This window comes from Grammomys surdaster, unplaced genomic scaffold (assembly GCF_004785775.1).
Source record: "Grammomys surdaster isolate TR1022 unplaced genomic scaffold, NIH_TR_1.0 125863, whole genome shotgun sequence".
Lineage (NCBI taxonomy): Eukaryota > Metazoa > Chordata > Mammalia > Rodentia > Muridae > Grammomys > Grammomys surdaster.
In genome coordinates, this window is record NW_021620689.1 from 3,059,667 (window position 1) to 3,071,485 (window position 11,819).

The 11,819-nt window shown below is 43.8% G+C and overlaps 1 protein-coding gene and 1 pseudogene across 2 annotated transcripts; one reads left to right on the forward strand and one right to left on the reverse strand.

Annotated features, from left to right (window-relative positions):
- Window positions 1–266: 266 nt before the first annotated feature.
- Window positions 267–5,096, forward strand: Ndufs5 (NADH:ubiquinone oxidoreductase subunit S5). 2 transcript variants are annotated; one of them, XM_028790169.1, is made up of 4 exons: window positions 289–359; window positions 1,584–1,645; window positions 2,602–2,819; window positions 4,884–5,096. In XM_028790169.1, exons 3-4 carry the CDS (start codon window positions 2,604–2,606, stop codon window positions 4,986–4,988), a joined length of 321 nt encoding a protein of 106 aa, XP_028646002.1. In that variant the 5' UTR covers window positions 289–359; window positions 1,584–1,645; window positions 2,602–2,603; the 3' UTR covers window positions 4,989–5,096. The 2 variants fall into 2 exon arrangements, with proteins under 2 accessions (XP_028646001.1, XP_028646002.1); XM_028790168.1 differs by lacking the exon at window positions 1,584–1,645 and having other exon boundaries at window positions 267–359.
- Window positions 5,097–9,583: 4,487 nt separating this feature from the next.
- On the reverse strand, window positions 9,584–10,516 carry LOC114641045 (annotated as a pseudogene).
- Window positions 10,517–11,819: the final 1,303 nt, after the last annotated feature.

Below are 11,819 nucleotides of genomic sequence, written 5' to 3' on the forward strand. Positions count from 1 at the left end.
TTCTTGGGGTGAGGGAAGCAATACTCTTTCTCGAGTGTGACCTTGCTCAAGAAGCACTACAATCAACTGTTATGACAGTGCTGAAAGGGAGAACTCTACCGGCAGAGCAGTAGTGATGAGGGGAGGTCAGTTTATCAGCTGTTAGAGGCTGGAGGCAGGGCTGCTGGCTGCGCAGGCGCAGACCGCTGTGCTTGGTTTCTACGGTTCCCGCAGGGACTCGACCAGTGGTCGATTTACGGCGTCGCTCTGTAGATGTCGCGCTGCGGGCCTCCTTTACGGCAGGCGCCTGCGTCCTCCCGGAGCCGGCTGTCGTGAGTGAACTGCACCCAGGGACCTGACAAGGGCACTGCTGAAGTGCGGTAGGCGCTGCTGTCTCCGCACAGCCAAGAAGCTTTGCTAGGGATTGCTCCTTGACAAATTTCCTCTCGCTGTGGGTGGCCCAGGTCTGGGCGTGTCCTCCTGCCTTCCCTTCATCCCACAACTAAGTCCCCTCCAGCCCTCCAGAGTAATTCCGCCCTCTGCCGGATTCCTGCTTTGGCCTCCTTCCTACCCTGACATCCCGCTCCTTTGTTTGTTTGCTTGTTTTGTTTTGAGACGTGGTTTCTTTGTGTAGTCCTAGCTAGAATTCACACTGTGGACTAAGCTGGCCTTGAACTCACAGAGAAGCATCTGCCTCTGTCTCCCAAGGGTTGAGATTAAAGGCCTGCGCTACATCCTGGTTTGGCCCCCACTCTCCTGAGCCCTTTGCTTTCCTCCTGTTGTGCACCTAGCTCAGCAGCCGCTCCACAGCCTCTGTCCGTACTCACTGTCGTAACTTCTGTTGCCATTGCCATATTGGAACACACTGCTTACTGCTCGGGTGTGTGTGTGTGTGTGTGTGTGCGCGCGTGTGCGCGTGTGCGCGTGTGCGTGTGTTTTATGTGGATCCGCCTCTGGAACTAGGCAGTTGTGAATTATGTGGGTACTGGGACTTTTTCTATTCTCCCAAAGGCTTCCTCCCCTAAATTCTTACTCAGGTTTCTGGTGTGGGTCTCCAGTGTTTATGATGAGCTGTTTCCCCTATTTTCCTGTAACATACACAGTAAATGACTAAAAGAATGGGAGAAAACTTTATAAATTAAATTCACCCCTGAATTTCTTCGTACAGAAATGATATTGAGCCGGGCAGTGGTGGCACACGCCTTTAATCCCAGCACTTGGGAGGCAAAGGCAGGCTGATTTCTGAGTTCAAGGCTAGCCTGGTCTACAGAGTGAGTTCCAGGACAGCCAGGGCTACACAGAGAAACTCTGTCTCAAAAAACCAAAAAAAAAAAAAAAAAAAAAAAAAAAAAAAAAAAGAAGAAAGAAATGATACTGATGTGTGTGCTGTGTTGTTTTCCAGTGTTAAGCACTTGTGTCGTTTGGGATTATTTCGTTCTATGTCAACTTTATTATGTCTTTTCCATATATTCTTTTTTGCTTAATGTTTGTCATATATTCTACTGGGCACCAGAGTCTAGCCATCTCTTTATAGCTGTCTGTGTAAGTTGTTTGAAAGTTCCTGATTTTTACATTTTTAATTTGACTTGTTCATTTATTTTTAGCAGTTAACTGGCATCTGCTTGATTTTGCTGTCAAAGCAAAAACCAGTAGTAAAAACATAGAGGTAAATAGTCTGTTACAGAAATGGATCCAGTCCTTTTTAAATGTTTTAAGTTTTAGTTATGTGTGGATGTATGACTATGGGCCCATGATCGTAGCTGCTCTATGAATACAGAGACATCATATCCACCTGAAGCTGGAGCTACAGTTGTAAACCACCCAAAGTGGTTGCTAAGAACCCAACTTGAGTTTCCTGTTAGAGCAGCATGCACTTTTAGCCTCTAAGTAATCTCTCCAGCCTAGGACAAACTACTTCTAGGAAAAGAGAGACTGAAGAGAGCGTCTCCTGTCATCTAGATTAGAATGGAAAGAACGTATAGAACAATGTAAATAAACAATGTGTGTTTATATTACTTATTTTCCTTTTTTTTTGTGGTTGTTGGTTTTTTTTTGTTTTGTTTTGATTTTTGTTTGTTTATTTGAGTCAAAACTATTTTTTTAACCCTTGACAAAAATATCCTTATATATAGAAAAAAATTAATTTTAGTTTTCTTTTTTTTTTTTTTGGTTTTTCGAGACAGGGTTTCTCTGTGTTGCCCTGGCTGTCCTGGAACTCAATCTGTAGACCAGGCTGGCCTCGAACTCAGAAATCCGCCTGCCTCTGCCTCCCAAGTGCTGGGATTAAAGAGGTGTGCGCCACCACCGCCCGGCTTAATTTTAGTTTTCTATTCCATGAGTTTTGTGAAAGCCTCCAAATTACTCTGGGAGAACCTGTCTAATAAAAGAGTTTGATAATCCCAGCGCTTGGAAGATGGGGGCAGGAGGATGAGGAAATCAAGGCCATCTTTCACTGCAGTGTGATTTAAAGGTAGCCTGGGCTAAATGAGATGCTATCTCAAAAAACCAAAAAGCTTGGTGAGGAGAAGTTTGGGGCCTCAGACTCCATAGATGAACTATCTCGTCTCTTCTCAGGAGCGTGTCCTTTTATCACACTCTTGTCTTCTTTATGTTCTTTTACAGCCATGCCTTTCCTTGATATTCAGAAAAAGCTGGGCATTAGCCTAGACCGTCACTTTAATTTCCAAAGTGCTGAACAGCCCTACAAGAATGCTGCTCGGTGCCACGCTTTTGAAAAAGAGTGGATAGAGTGTGCACATGCGATCGGTGCTACCCGGGCAAAGAAAGAGTGCAAGATAGAGTTTGAAGACTTTGAGGAATGCCTTCTGCGGTTCAAAACGGTGAGAAAATAATGGGTATGGGAGCTGAATTACTTCCATCCTCTCCCCCTCACTCTCTCTTCTGGCCCTGGTAGGGATGGAATCCAGGGCTTTGCACATGTTAGGTAAGTTCTGTCACTGTACTAAGTCCCTAGTCCCCGACCAACTGCAGTGTGTCCAGTTGGTCTTTGGGCAGTGCCTGCTCAGTTGTCATTGGGAAGACCCTGGCACGTAGGCAGTTAGGACCCTTTGGATCTGAGGAGGACCTGTTCTTTGTCTTCTTAGCCTGTCTTCTGCTATAACCAGAATTGTGTGTGTATTTAGGCCTTGTCTTTTTGGTAGTTTATAAAGCAAGAATTCACACTGGCTTTGGTTGGTCGTTCTTGAAACTTTTTGCATGTGGCTCATGACTCAGCAGTTAACAGCACTGGCTGCTCTTCCAGTCTCAGTGCCCACAGGGCAGCTCACAGCTATCTATAAGTCCATTCCCAGTGGATCTGACACCATCTTCTGACCTCCACAAGTACCTGGACACTTGTAGTGCACTGACATATATGCATTCAAAACACCCATATATGTAACATAAAATAATTTTTACAAAATTAAAAAGAAAACTTTGGAGTGGGACCATTTCACAGTCATTGAGCCCTCACTGGAGAAGCTGTCAAAGTCTGTATATCTAGCACAGTAAACATAGTGTGACCAACTGCATGTGTCTGAAGAAGAAGGTGGAGGCATTCATTAATGACCAAAGGTTCAGGGAGGAAAAGGTCTTAGCTGAATGAATTGCATAACATGTGGGTCCTAATCTTAGAGAAGGAAGCTTTGGCGTTAGACCATCATTTTGTCTGTTTCTGTGTTGCAGTTATACCTGCAAATATATTTTTGTGTGTGATTGATTGGGTTTTGTTTGTCTCACTCTGCAGCTTTGGCTGTCCTGGAGCTCACTCTATAGACCAGGCTGGCCTTGAACTCAGAGATTTGCCTGCCTCAAGGTCCAGAGTGCTGGGATTTATGGTGTACACCACTATACCTAGCTGAATTTATTTATCTCTTGAGTTCAGGGAGAAAATCTAGATTTCTTTTTAATTTATAGCCACGTTACCGAGATCAAGAAGTTTTAGCAAGTGAATGGTCTAGTGGTGTCTTTAATCCCATCACTGCATAGTAAGCTACAGGCCGACAGGGATACAGAGTGAGACCTGTCTCCAAAAAAGTTGTTTTTGTTTTTCAGTAGAGAAACCAAACTTGGAAGGAATAAGATATTTACAAGTACCTTGGCTATATAGCTAGGCTTTCTGACTAGATATAACCTAAAATATCCCATTTATTCTACGTGGCTGGTTGCCTCTGCTCCAGGTGTGGGGCAGCATTTACCTAGCATGTACAAAGTCTTGCCTTAAGGCTCCAGCACAGGGGGTCTGGAGAGATGGCTCAGCGGTTAAGAGCACTGACTGCTCTTCCAGAGGTCCTGAGTTCAAATCCCAGCAACCACATGGTGGCTCACAACCATCTGTAATGAGATAGGATGCCCTCTTCTGGTGTGTCTGAAGACAGTGACAGTATATTCATAAATAAATAAATAAATCTTTAAAAAAAAAAAGGCTCCAGCACAGGAATTTTATTTTACTTTTGATTTTTGAGTTCTCTTTGGAACTGGTTATGTAAACCAGGCTGAAGTCAGACTCACAGAGATCCTCCTGCCTCTGTCTCTGCCTCCTGAGTGCTGGGTTAAAGGCATGTAAATTCCCAGCTAGGAATTTTGTTTTGTTTTGTTTTTTGTTTTTTGGGTTTTTTTTTTTGTTTTGTTTTGTTTTGTTTTTTTGGTTTTTTGAGACAGAGTTTCTCTGTGTAGCCCTGGCTGTCCTGGAACTCACTCTGTAGACCAGGCTGGCCTCAAACTCAGAAATCCACCTGCCTCTGCCTCCCAAGTGCTGGGATTAAAGGCATGTGCACCACTGCCCGGTGGAATTTTTTTTTTAAAAAAAAAAAAAAACAAACAAAACAAAAGATAGGAGTAGACTCTAGCTCTTATTGTCTGGGTCCCGTTTCCCTTTACTTTAATGCTTTTTTTATCCTTGACAGATGAGGCGAATGCGTGACATCAAGAGACAGCGGGAAAAGCTAATGAAAGAGGGGAAATACACCCCTCCTCCTCACCATTCAGGCAAGGAGGAGCCCAGGCCCTGAGCAGAGCAGCTGGAAGCCGCTTTTCATGCTCTGTTTTCCACTGGAGAAAATGTGTTTAAGGAATGCTCCTTCATCAAGTATGTAAAAATAAAGAATTAGTCAATCTTAGTCTGTTTTCTTTTGGGCCATGTTTTTCGGTGATGAAAGGTTGTCCTAGTTGTCTCTCCTGATGCCAGAACTGAAGCCAGAAACTCAGTAGGGGGTCGGGGACCCGCCAGCTTTTAGTGCCATTTGCATAACAAGGCTCATTTTTATTATCATAGCTCCTTTATAACAGCCTTAGGAGTTTGCAGTTCAGTGAAGGCTGTTTCATAGGGCAGCCTGTTCAAGGTTATTTAAATGCACAAAACTGTTACTTATCTTCAGGGAACTTTCTGAGGTGTGGGAACATCCTTTGAGGAAGGTCGCAGCTATTCCTGTGTTCCTTCTACACGTTCCCTTCTTGAGAAGTAGTAACCTGGGATGTTCCCAAGCCTACGTCACAAGTGCATCATATCCTCACGTAAGCTCACCTCAAACCCCAGCAGCTGTCAGCAGTGCTCTTAGGCAGGCAGGATATTACCCTGTAGCCCAGGTGTCCTGCTCCTCACCCTCCTCAGTGCTGCCGTTGTAAACAGGAGCCGCAATGCCCTACTCACAAATTATTTTTGGTTTTTTTTGGTTTTTTGGTTTTTTGAGACAGGGTTTCTCTGTATAGTCCTGGCTGTCCTGGAACTCCCTCTGTAGACCAGGCTGGCCTCGAACTCAGAAATCCACCTGCCTCTGCCTCCCAAGTGCTGGGATTAAAGGCATGTGCCACCACTGCCCGGCCACAGATTATTTTTAATAACTCGTATTAACTGATGTATTTACTTTGGGTACATGTGTGAGCACACAGGCACTATGGCTGTAGTGTGGAGAGCAGAGGCAGCCTGTATTGATTAGTTCTCTCCTTCCACTCTGTGGGCCCCAGGGATCAAACTCAGGTCTTCAGGCTTGATGTTAGGCACCTTTTAGTTACCCACTGGGCCATTTCAATGCCCACAGTTATTTTGTGCATTTAGAAATGCCTGGCCCTATAGGTTAAAAGTTAATATTAAGAATAATTAATATTGCCGAGTAGTGGTGGCACACACCTTTAATCCCAGCACTTGGGAGGCAGAGGCAGGTGGATTTCTGAGTTCGAGGCCAGCCTGGTCTGCAGAGTGAGTTCCAGGACAGCCAGGGCTACACAGGTAAACCCTGTCTCAAAAAAAAAAAAAATAAGTAAATAAATAAATTAATTAATTAATTCAGACTAGGGGGTGTGTTTTGTGGGTTATATGGTTTGTTTTTGTTTTCCTTACATGTAGGAATGTGTACCAGCTGAATGTGGTGTGTGTGTGTATGTGTATGTGTGTCATATGACATGCCTGGTGCCCCAGGGATCAGAAGAGGACATTAGATCCCCTAACACTAGAGTTATGAATGGTTGTGAACCATCATGTAGGTGCTAAGAATTGATCTCAGGTTCTATGCAAAAGCAGCAGCTGCTCCTAACCACTGAGCCATCTCCCCAAACCCAGCATCGACATGTTAGGCCAGCAGCTGAGCCCAGCTTTCTTATTTTATCTTGAGATAACATCACTAGGCCAGGTTGACTTTGAATTCATAGTGATCCTCCTTCCTGATCATACTAAATGCTGGGATTATAAGAGTAAACCACCATTAGCTATCTTTCTGTCTTTTTTAAAAATTAATAGTTGTAAAGCTGGAGAGATGGCTCAGCCATAAAGATATTTGGTGCACTTGCAGGGGACCTTGCAACCCTTGTGGGTTTGTTTCTTTGCACTCATATCAAGCTGTTTAGAACTTTCTGTAACTCCAATTCCACAAGAGTCCTCACCTTACATGGTACACACACACTCACCCACTCAAAGCTCTGATATTATAAAAGTATATCTGGAAGAGATGGGTCGGCAGTTGAGAGCACTAGTTAGTTGCTCTTCCAGAGGACCCAGGTTTGAATTCCAGCACCAACATGGTGGCTCACAACTGTAACTCCAGTTCTAGACCTGATGTCCTCTCCTAGCTTCCCAGAGCCCCAGACACACAGTGGTACATAGGTATCCCTACAGGCCAAACACCCATACATATAAAAGCTGGAGTTGTACATTAATTTGTTAACTTGGTCTGGGGATATCGTTCACTAGCACAGCACTTGCTTAGTATGTGAAAGACACTGGGTCCAATCCCCAGCCTTCTCCCTTCCCAGTTCTTCCCTTGAATGGCAGTTGGGTGGCATTAAGGACATTCATATTGCTGCACAGCCATCGCCAGAGCAACGGCATCAATTTCTAGGACTCTTATTTCTAAAATGGAAACTCTGCTTATTAGAGGACTGTTCCCATTCTCTCCCCTGAGCCCTGGCAACCACCATTCTTTCTTTCTGTGGTTTTGATTTCTTTTAAGCACCTCCCATAAGTAAAATACCTATATTTGTTTTGTTTTGTTTTTTTGCTTGTTTTCATGGTGCTGGGATGATGTTTCCTCTGGATTTAATGCTGAAAATGTTTAAGGTATTAGATATTTTAGGCATTTTAAAATAGGGCCCGAGCTGTTTCGCTTGGTAAAAGCCTTGCCTCACAAGCACAAGGATGTGAACTCAGATTCCCAGAACTCACATACAAAACCATAGTGGATGGTTCTGGCAGTGTATGCTTTTAGTCTCGGCACTCGAGAGATGAAGGCAGGTGAGTTCAAGATTTACATAGTGAGTTTCAGAACAACCAGGGCTGCCAAGAGAGACCCTGTCTCAAAAAAAAAAAAAAAAGTGGCGAGTTCTTTAGGAAGACACCCAATGTTCACCCATGACCCCTAATGTGTGTGTAGGGGCTGGAGATAAGGCTCAGTGGTTAAAAAGTTTGCTGTTCTTCCAGAGGACACAAGTTTGGTTCTCAGCACCAACACCACTGAGTAACTGGAAGTGAATTGTAACTCTAGCTCCAGGGGATCTGAAGCCCTCTTCTGACCTCTATAGGCATTTGTATATCGAGACATAGACATAGACATACCCACATACTCGTGAATAAAGTTCTAAATAGTAGACTAGAAATCGTGGAGCACATACTTGATTCTGGTGCTCAGGAAGCTAAGGCAGAAGGATGGAGATTTCCAAGTCAGTCTGCTAGAATACATAGCAAAATGTTTTTCAGCAGGGGGAGGGCCATGCACATGCCTTTATCCCAGTACTTAGGGGGCAGAAGTAGGATCTCTGTGAATCTATGAGTTCCAGGCCAGCTGGTCTACATAGAGACTTTCAGGCCATCTAGGGCTACATTAGTGAGACCTGTCTCAAAATAAGTAAATTTAAGAGCAAAACAAATAAACAACCTGTATACTGAGGCAAGAGGATCTGGAATTCAACCCAACCTGAGCTACATATTAAGATTCTTTCAAAAAACAAACAAAACCAAAACAAATTGCAAAATGGCCACTTGAAAACTAAAAAGCCATGGTGAAGGCAATTAAAGAACATCAAAACAAGTGGCAACTTGTTTGTGGAACAAAAAAAAAAAAAAAAAAGAAAGAAAAAAAAGAAAAGAAAAAATAGTAGTGCACACCTAGTATTTGAGAGGCAGAGGCAGGAGGATGTTTATGAGTTTGAGGCTATCGTAGTCTATGGTCTACAGAGTAAGTTCCAGGACAACCAGGGCTACACAGCGTAACCTTGTCTCAAAAACACATTAAGAGAAGAAAAGAGAAGAAGTAAGGAAAATTATATTAAAAGGACAGTGTTCGCCGGGCGGTGGTGGTGCACGCCTTTAATTCCAGCACTTGGGAGGCAGAGGCAGGCGGATTTCTGAGTTCGAGGCCAGCCTGGTCTACAGAGTGAGTTCCAGGACAGCCAGGACTACACAGAGAGACCCTGTCTCGAAAAAAACCCAAAAATAAAAAAATAAATAAATTTAAAAATTAAAAAAAAAATGAAAATAAATTGAAAAAAAAAAAAAGGACAGTGTTCTCCAAAAGACTTTATATTGAGTCTCTGTCAGATGCAGTATACTCTCTCACACAAAATCCAAGTTAATAAAGGCTGTGCGCGGGAACACGCGTACACGCACACGCACATGCACGTGTGTGTCCAAGTAACTGGGGGACTCAGAGTTCCCAATGTCAGAGCTCCCTACAGATCAGTAGCAATCAAGATGACATAAGGAGGGCCGGCCGGTGGTGGTGCACGCCTTTAATCCCAGCACTTGGGAGGCAGAGGCAGGCGGATTTCTGAGTTCGAGGCCAGCCTGGTCTACAGAGTGAGTTCCAGGACAGGACAGCCAGGGCTATACAGAGAAACCCTGTCTCGAAAAGGAAAAAAAAAAAAGTGGCTACAGCCAATTACTGGGAAGATACAGGTAGGTGAGATTTCAATTACTGGGCTGGGGGTTGCAGATAGGGACCACATGAAGGAGAGGAGGAGGAGACCGAAGAAAGGAGGAGGAGGAAGAGGAGAAGAAGGAGGCAGAAGAAAAAGGAAGAGGAAGAGGAGAGGGAGGAGGAGGAGGAAGAAGGGATAGACCATGAGCACGTGGACAGGAGAAGTGGACCCTAAGGACACGCAGAAATAGCCCTGGTGACACTCAAACAACAAATATTTGGAGAGCATAGCTGGGGAAGTAGATAGTCTAGCACATAGAAAAATAGATTTAGGGTTAATTCGCCCAGTAATTGTGCTGAAGCTGATTTAAAAATTCATAGGACTCTGCTTCAATTATTGGGAGGCTAGCCTGGCCATAGTAGTAACTAATAGAGTTATTAAATAACATCTAAAAATACCATTTACAAAGTTTAATCCTCAGCTACACTTTATTGAAGAACCATGGTACTCAGAGTGCAGTAAAGATGAAATACTGAAATAATCATTTCAGGCAGATGGCTCACTCAGCTCTACCAGAGAAACAAATCCTGTTTGATGACCCTTAAGAGGGAGAAAGCCTTAAAGTATCGTTTCTTAACCTGTGGGTCATGACCTTTCATAGGGGTCATAGACCAGATATCCTGCATATCAGATACTTTATGTTAATATTCATAGCTTAGAAAAACTACAGTTATGAAGTGGCAACAAAAATAATTTTTTGGTTGGGGGTCATCACAACATTAGGAACTATATTAAAGGACTGCAGCATTAGGAAGGCTGAGAACCATTGCCTTAAAGGGTTAGCACACATACCTTGTATCTGGGTCTGGAGTCTTTTTTTTTTTTTTAAGGTTCTAAATTTTATTACTGGACAGACACCCTAATTTAGACACAAGCAAGTTTCCAGGTTAAAAATGTTGAAATCCATCTGGTAGGGCTGACCGATGACCATAGTTCAGTATAAACCCTCAGTCTTGTCACTGTGTAAATCCTTACAGCTTCGTTCTCCAGCTTCGTTCTCCTCCAGTGTCTTCTCTTAGAGTTGTACTTGATTTTGTTACCAGTTTTCATCCAGATCCACTGAGGAATTGGACGATTTTGCTTTTGTTTCTTGGCCAGGAATCGCTTGATTCTGAAAGTCTTATGAGAAGACATGGCGAGAAGCCGAATCAGGCGCAGTGCACATGATGGGGGGTGCAGGGGGGAGCGGGTCTGGAGTCTTAAGGGAACTAGACTAGCTCTTTCCTTAGGAAGGAGAAGGGAATTTCTTTTTAAAATTGTAACTGCTCGCCAGGTAGTGGTGGCGCACGCCTTTAATCCCAGCACTTGGGGGAGCAGAGGCAGGTGGATTTCTGAGTTCGAGGCCAGCCTGGTCTACAGAGTGAGTTCCAGGACAGCCAGGGCTACACAGAGAAACTCTGTCTCGAAAAAACAAAAAAACAAGAAAAAAAAACAAATTGTAACTGCTCAAAACACTTTGTGATTAGTTTCTACACTAGGAGACAGGGAACATTTTTGCAATGATGTAGCAAAATCCTTTAAAGATCCTGCCAGGAACTCCCTTCCTGACAGGCATTAAGTATTTACTGTGGCCATTGCTTCCTGGGAATGATACAGGTTTTGTTACAGAGGCATCAAGCTCTAGCTGCAGGGCCTTGAGAAGATTGTGTGAGGTCACTTTGTAAATTGGCATAGATGGTATCCCCATGGGGGGGGAGGGGTCGTGCCTGGCTTTGGCCAGCTGTTTCCAGACAGTAGCAAGGGACTAAGGTGACATCCCCCAATGTTTCATGAGAGATCAGAAGCCTACATTTTTATAAAAAATCTGTGTTGTTTGATGCTGAGTTTAATTTTTGTTTTGTTTTGAGACAAAGTCTCACTGTGTACCCTGGGCTGGCCTTTAACTCCAAATTCTCCCTCCACTTCTGGGATTCCAGCCCTGTGCCACTATGCCTGGGTAAATTTTTTTTACATATTCAGGACAGTTTCTGCCTCTGGAAAGACAGAGTAGATAAATTTTTCCCGAGTCCTCTTGCTAAGCACAGCTAAATGCTGGATGCTGTATAAATAGAACACGCAGAATGAACAAGAAAACAGACCTGCTAGGGACCTTGGGATCAAAGAAACTTGGTGTTATTTCCTGAGTGTTCTTTTTACCCCACACATGACAGAATCGATACAGGAGACACCAAGCAACCCAAATCTGCCAGTAATGGTGACAACTGAAAGTCCTGAGGAAAGCCTGCTTCCTTTAGTTAAAAGACTAGGAAAGGTACTAGAAAGACAGATAATGTTTGCACAGCAATGTCTTGACTCCAGCCTGGTTCTCACAGTTCTCACTCCATCAATGGGCCAAGTAGGAAGCCTAGAGTAGGCTACTCTAATCGTGATGTAGCTCTCCCCTCCAGGTGTCAAGATCCACTCAGGACATCCACCATCAAAGAGGCTATCCATGCCAT